The sequence below is a fragment of the Scatophagus argus genome, chromosome 2, assembly GCF_020382885.2.
Source record: "Scatophagus argus isolate fScaArg1 chromosome 2, fScaArg1.pri, whole genome shotgun sequence".
NCBI lineage: Eukaryota > Metazoa > Chordata > Actinopteri > Scatophagidae > Scatophagus > Scatophagus argus.
The window spans coordinates 2942960-2950396 of NC_058494.1; the positions used below are offsets into that span (position 1 = coordinate 2942960).

At 39.9% G+C, this 7437-nt stretch overlaps 1 protein-coding gene and 1 long non-coding RNA gene across 2 annotated transcripts; one reads left to right on the forward strand and one right to left on the reverse strand.

The window, feature by feature from the left end:
- Window positions 1-716: 716 nt before the first annotated feature.
- On the reverse strand, window positions 717-4852 carry LOC124065737. Its single transcript, XR_006844485.1, has 3 exons — window positions 4716-4852; window positions 3918-3982; window positions 717-2705 (listed from the first exon to the last, which is right to left on the reverse strand). It is a non-coding gene; the product is annotated as an uncharacterized LOC124065737 (long non-coding RNA).
- Window positions 3523-4915, forward strand: cxcl18b (chemokine (C-X-C motif) ligand 18b). Its single transcript, XM_046401409.1, has 4 exons — window positions 3523-3683; window positions 3906-4020; window positions 4116-4208; window positions 4778-4915. The coding sequence occupies exons 1-4, from the start codon at window positions 3611-3613 to the stop codon at window positions 4836-4838; spliced, it is 342 nt and encodes a 113-aa protein (XP_046257365.1). The 5' UTR covers window positions 3523-3610; the 3' UTR covers window positions 4839-4915.
- Window positions 4916-7437: the final 2522 nt, after the last annotated feature.

Genomic DNA, 7437 nt, shown 5'->3' on the forward strand with positions numbered 1-7437 from the left:
TGCAGTATTGATTTTTTATCTAACTCTGCAATAAAGGTGATATTTCTAAAATGTGAAACCATTCCTTGTAAAGAATAGAAAATGTTATTATGTTTTGTTTATTTTCTCTTCTCTTTATTTGTCATTTATTTTTTTAACTAGATCGATTTGAAAACTTTTGCTTAACATTGCAATTATCTGATTTGGCTTAAAATGTACCTGAAAAGCAGCTGCTGCAAAACAGTGATAAAAATGGATAATAAATTATGGTGCACATTACTAACCACTGAGAAATGCGTGTGTTCAGTTGTGTCCATATTGTTTAATCTCAGCACATCTTTATGTGTTTGCGATATCTGCTGGACTGACTGGGTGGCAGATCACTGTGTAGATCATTGCTTTCACTTAGCAGCATTTTGCATGAGATTTCTTTTTCAGTAGAAGTGGTAATAGGTCTAGTTGTGTGTGTGGACATTTTGTTTTAATAATCTGGAGTGGAGAATGCTTATTATAGGTCTGACATGAAGCATACAGTGCAGTTGTACTTACCTTCAGACTTGCCTCTATGTTTACAGAACTGATAGATAAACTCAGAGCCAGGAAAACTGTATCACACTCTTTTGTAAACAACACAGGAAATGCTATCAATCATTGAGGTCACATATAAAAGATTTTATAATATTTTACTCAAAGTGGAAATAGATAACTTTCTTTGCTTAACATTATCATCATTAAGTAAATACTGATTGCACTGTGTTTCTATTGGTTCTCTAAGCCTCGCTTTCACTATGCTATACCATCTGCCACTGGGCTGGATTTTTTCTGGAAAAATGAAGACTTGATTTATGGCACATGACATTCATGTCTGCAGTATAAGACTACTTATTTTCCTGGTAGCTATCCCAAGGTAACGGTGGGATAACACAACCAGAGTATCTGTGGAAAGAGCAGTGTGATAGACACCGTGGTGAAGAGCAAACAGCATTCACTTCCAAGTCTGTTAACAGGCACTATATGTTTTCCCTTATCATCGGGATTTGACAGGGTTCAAAACCGGCACTGACATGGCAATCTTTCTACTAGATCAACTCAAAGTGAGATCAAAGTTTTTAGTGTGACTTGCTGTTTTTTCTTGCTTGGCACAGTAGCCAGGCTGCTAGTGGTAACCATGTCGCTAATGCTACTGCTAAGTGACGCTAGCAGACAGAAGGCAAAGCAGGAGCTGCAAAGGAGACAGAAACAAAAGAAACAAACATATGTTTGTTTGAGGTTGGTAGGCTGGAGATATGGTTGTCTTGGAATAAGCCAAAAAGAATAACTCTGAGTAATGCTGGGGGGGTTTCCACTTTTAAGACCACTATTTCATCTTTGTGCTTACGTTTACAAGCTCAGAGCCTGATGAGTTCACTCAGAGAAAAGCTAAACACATAAAACTGAAATGTGATGATCTGAAGGACTGCTGGCCTGTAATGTGCTGAAGACCATATTGACTTGGAAATAAAGTAATAAAGTTGTTAATAAAAAAGAGGCCTCAAGTAAGTTTCAGTATGACTTTCTCTGGCAAATGTTTAAAGCAGAGAGAAACACCTCGGCAGTATATCGCAGCGCAGAATAATAGCTCTGTCGTATGTCTTTCTGCTGCCGTCACACACTGTGTTGGACTGCCGGATGCAGCTGTGAAGACTGATTGGGCTTCTGGACTGTTGCTCTGTCAGTACAGCAGAGGATTTGCCATGCCCTGTTGTGGTTTGAGCGTTTCTGTGGTCGGGGTGCATGCTGCTGAGGCCTCCTTACTCTAATGTGATTCAAAATGTGGTTATGAAACACTGACACCGCTGTCCTCAGATGACTTTCCGGACCAACAATTTGTTGACCCATCTCCTTTTGTTTACGGGTGAAATCCTGACCACAGAAATAAGCTTGTATCAGCTCTTGATGCTCCCAGCTTAAGAACTGTATAGAGCTGATCTGCTGGGTGGACAGATTCCATGGCATTTTTGCATATTTTTTTCTTTTTTTCTTTTGTTTGCTTTAGGTTATATTTGTCACTGTACTTGGCCAAGAATACATTTTCATCTCAAAGATGTGTGTGCTGTTAGTACTCATTTTCCTTTCAAACAGGAACAAATATGTAACAACAAAGTAAGCATAATCACAGTGTTTTCACACCTCAAGTGTGCCAACTGATTGATTAGCAATTGAAAAAAAACATATGGATGCTGAGATTTCAATTTGTTTAAAGTACTGTGTATTTTGCATGTAGCACCTTCCTAACTTGAAATGTATTAATACTGCAAAAAGATAAAATACCAGCATCTGGCAAAGCAATTACTGAGAGACAAGTTTATCTATTGTGAAATGTGCCTCCTGTGCAGGATATGGGAAAGTGAACTTTTCACACGCTGTGAGTTGTTCGGTCATGACAGGGATGCTTCTTGCCACAGCATGTATATGGAAAGCAAACACACTTGTAAATACCGGATCTCTGAGTTTATTCATTATTCATTCATTCATGTGTTAAACCATTATCCACAGTACAAGTGTTACAGTATGTTTCACAGAGCAGTCGTGGTCTCCTGTCTCCAGGCCTGTGTCACTCCATTGGCCTACTTCCACTCTCCTGACACACACATAGTTGACCACCATGTCAGCTCAGTGTGTCATCATGTTTTTGTGTTTGCCAGGAACTGTTAATGAGCGTGAGGAATGTCTAAGAACATGTGAATCTGAAACAGAAAGTTGTATTTCAAAAAAGATGACATTACAGAAAACATTTCTCTGCTCTGTTTTTACTCAGTTTCCAGTGCACACCTTCCTATGCACTAAGGCTGTGAATATTCTCATTCATCCAGGTCATGGTTATCTCAAGGAAATTCAATCGAACGCAACTGGACTTAGTTATTTGTCTTTGAACACTGGGACTAATCCCAGCCTAGTCAAGCGAGCTTGAACTGATGAAGCCTCTTGGATGAGAAGTGATGAGAAGTCCAGTTGCGTTCGACTGAATTTCCTTGAGACTTCCTATGCACTATTTATTACTGAGAACAACAAGAATGAAAGCCTCATCATAATAACAGATATGATTTATCTACATACACAGGGTAAATACATTCTTCAGGCTCAGTTTATACAGTAAGAACCGTTAACTATAAATCGGAATTGCACAGCAGGACAGCAGGACCTCCAGCTTGTCTGGCTCGTTAACGCCTCAAGCTTCACACTTGGTCAAAGGAACTTTTATCAAAGTCAGCGTGGTGCAACTGTACTCGTTTTTGACAGATGCTGTAGCGTATTTTTGCCTGGACATGCCCGTGAAAAGTTTGCCATAAAGCATTAATCATCTCAATATCTACTGAGTCACTTTATTTATGTGTGATCTACTCAGAAATTTACTAATGGACGCATGATTTTTTTCCCTTCCGCTGTCTGTTAAAGGTCTGAGCACATTCCAATGTGTGTGGAAATTCCAGAAGACGTTTAAGTTTTGGTTTGCGGGAAGAGGCGTGGGAAAACCCACTCTACTGCCTATAAAAGGGAAAGAGACTCGCAGCAGCTCTGCACTCCTCTCTTCTCAACCTGCTCGAACTCTTGCTGTCTCCTCTGTGGATTTGTTCTCTCTCTCAACAGAAAAATGGCTTTGTCACAGAAAAGTTGCACCGTCCTGCTGGTTGTTATGGCTGCTGTTTGCATTCAGCTAAACCAAGGTGAGTGGAAACACAGTTTATGATGATTAAAATGTATTTTACAGGATTGTAAGGATGCATGATGCAATGATGAAAAACATCAAATTATTGCAGTATTTCATTTATACTACAACACTCTCATTCTTACAGTATAAACAGATGTTTTTATGCTAAAGCTGCATGTGATGCAGTTGCTTTTGCTAAGGGTACACACTTAACTTTCTAAAAAACCTTTCTCTGCAGCTCATGACTTACCTGGACGCTGCTTATGTCACGCCACAATCAAGTTCATCAGAGGCAACATGTCAGATTTCCAAGTCCTTGAAAGGCAACCAGGATGTGATAAAACTGAATTAATGTAAGTCTGAATACAACTTTGACTATGTTACAAATTATATTCTTCTCATCAGTGGTGTTAGTTTTGATTCTAATTTCTCGTTTTGTATTTTGTAGTGTAACCATGAACAATCCAGATAACTCTACCGAGAAAATCTGCATGAATACTGAGGGAAAGATGGCCAAGGCTTTTTTGAGATGCTGGGAAAGGTAAGTTAGCTTAGCTGTCACACAGCAACATCATCTTCAACTCGGACAGATTCTTTTTTGGAACGTCTTAGATGATTTAGCTGGCATTGGCTACTCTTTTCTGGTTGCTTTGTGCTGTGAAACTGCTAAACTTCAGTACCAGTTTAAGAGCCACAAATCAGCTCTCACTTTATACCATGTGAGATTAAATCTGCACACATATTCAAGCCTTTTGAAGCAGGCATCTGACCTATGCTGACTGAACTGAACCCAGACAGCTGGGTTTTGTACTGCTTCGAGGAGAAAGTGTGGCAGAAAATCATACCATTTAAAAATGTTTGATTGGCCCCAGAATGTTGCATCAGAACATATTCTGTAGAGCCAAATGCTGCCTTGCAAAGTTTCCACTTAACTGCAAAGACAACAAATCCACTGAGATAGAAATCTGTCTGCAAATAAGAAGTTTTATTACGAAATGTTGGCTCAACAAATCTCAACACACATTATCATATAACTTGCTGCACAAACCTTCAGATGTTTTGAATTAGTCCTCTGGCCTAATCCCAGTTTTTCTTCATCATTCTTTTCAGGATAAACAAAGATGAGAGCCGTAAGATGGAGTGCATTGAGAGAAAAAGAAAGGCAGAGTGAAAGTACAAGAGGGGGAGGTCTGACTGCGGAGGAACATTATCCTGACTAGAGTCCCAGAGGTCACATGAAGACTGTGCACACATGCCTAAGAATGCTGAGAGCAGAGCTTTCACTGAACTCATGAACTGGAGAGGACTGGGAAATGACAGCAAGAGGGGGAAGAGTGCTCGGAGGGGAGATGATTAACAGTTTGGAGTAAAGAGGAGTTATGGAGGTTAGGGGGTAGATAATGTAAAAATATGTACAGCACTACAACAGCAAGCCTGTGAGAGAAGACCACTACCTTCATTTTTTGCTTGATATAACTATTATTTATGCTGATTTATTTATTGTTAAAATTTTACTTTCTTTACAATTTCTTGTTGATTTATTTTTCCTTTTTTTTTTTTTTTTTTTTTACATATTTGTGAGTCGAACTAAATAAAACTGATTTTGATACAAGTCCATGCATTCTGTTTGTTTTTATCCCAGGTGACTCCTGGCAAGGAAAAAAAAATCTAATTTAAATTCATTGGTAAGAAAATTACTATCAGCTGCTATTTCTTATCCCCCCTAATGAAACCTGTGGATCACCACCAACCAAGCAGTCATGAGCATCTAAAAAAAACCCCCCAAAAAACCCCGGTATTATTCTGGAGAGAAAACACAGCTGGCACTTGAGGACACCGCAGTGACTTTGTTGCAGGGAGCGCCAAAAATTAATTGTTATCACAGAAAACCGCTCTATCCTCAGGGAGAAGAGGGCTTTGCATGATAACAATTAAATGTTGCCCATGAGAAAATCTGACCACAGCTGTTTGCAGCAGCTGCCACATTACAGAACGGGGATGGCTTCCTGAAGCTTCTCTTGACTTGGCTGAGGTGAAAAGTGATTAGTTACATCTGCTGAAGTTTTTAATAGCGGAGCCAATAGAGCAACAAGGAACAAATCTTAAAGCCAAACTGAAATTTTAGTTGTGTTCACTTTCTGTACGGAGACGTATAAGCTGCAACATACTGCAGCTGTTGAGAGTACTTTAGATGGTAGAACTGTTTGTGGACATATTCTTCATATTCGTATTCTTTTGTGGTGAGCAACTGATTGGAACCAATGACTGTATATAAAGATAGGCATCCTGATCGCCCCCTGGTGGCGATCAAGATGATAAGTTTTAATTTGTCGTCATAAAAACTGGAGAAATGTCATGACTAACAGCTGCTCGTGGTTGGTTCAGGGCAGGAAGTTTATCCACTTTTGTACAGTGGGAGGAAGTGGAGAAGTGCTATTATATCAATGACTGGAACACATGTCGGCCCTGTACGTGATTCACTTGGAGTGAATGTCTGAAATTTTACTTCACTTTGTGTTAACTGTGCTTAAACAGCCTTGAGCTGAAGAGTAAGTGTTGCTGCAGCAGAGACAACAGGCTCGTCCAGAGGCTAACGCAGTAGCACAAAGCCTCCTTCCTCATACCACCTGTAAGCTATCTTAATACTGACATCATCAAACAGTATGATGAAATTAGTGATGATGCAAATAGCAACAGAGAAACAAAATTATTAAAGTCAACTTTACATATACCATCAAGTACATGATTTCAAAGCAATGTCTTCTGGGTTTAGATACTTTATTACCTCACTACACAAAGTTGTAATGCTAATTGTAGACAATTCAAACAATTCTCTCTCTCTCTCTCTCTCTCACTCACTCTCTCTCTCACTCTCTCTCTCTAAGGTTAGAGGTTAGGTTAGAACACCATAGAACATAGTGTAGAGTTACAATATTCAAAACGAGATACAGCTGAAACAGCTGATACATGTGCATTTGTTTTTATTATATGCAAGAATGAGTCAATACTAGTTTATTGTTTAAGCCAGATACATGATATCTGCTTAGATCTGCATACACGCTGATCCCTCACCGAGCAGTGAGATCCATTCATTTTGTTGTTAATAAACTGGACTGGTCAATGTCTTGTTACGTCACTTCCGAACTGAAATTGACGTAACAGGACTTTTTCAGATGCAGAAGAAGAAACATATATTCTAAAAATACAGATAACACAACCCGCCTAAAGAAAACATGGTTACACACCTGTTTCTCAGGCTGATAAAAGGTCAAGTGGGAACAGCACATACATCCCCTGCCCCGTCTGTCGATGAATGCTAACGCGCTAATACTGAGTGGGTTATCGATTAGCCAGGGCCCGCTCTGCCTCTCAAACACGCCAGCTCTCTTTGAGTGGTCAGCTGAGCCAACACATCTTGATTCTTTGACCATTAACTTTCCTGGTGTGATAAAGTTTGCTGGAGAATATCAGAGCTGTTGCGGCTTCACTCTAGGGAAATCAGAGCAGGCCTGGTCTGGGTCAGAGCACGAGAGTGTGGGAAAGAATAGATCCTCAATAAGCCCACTCTTTCTCTAAGTGCTGAGGCTCACACACACACACACACACACACACACACAACACAACAACAACAACAACAACAACATGTTAAAATATAAGCTACATACAAAAGTCCCCTGGGTGAGAACAGCAGGCCTCCCCCACACTGAGCCACTGCCTGGCAGTCATTAAGCTGTACTTGTTAACTGTTCTGCCTCAAGACAACAAACAGC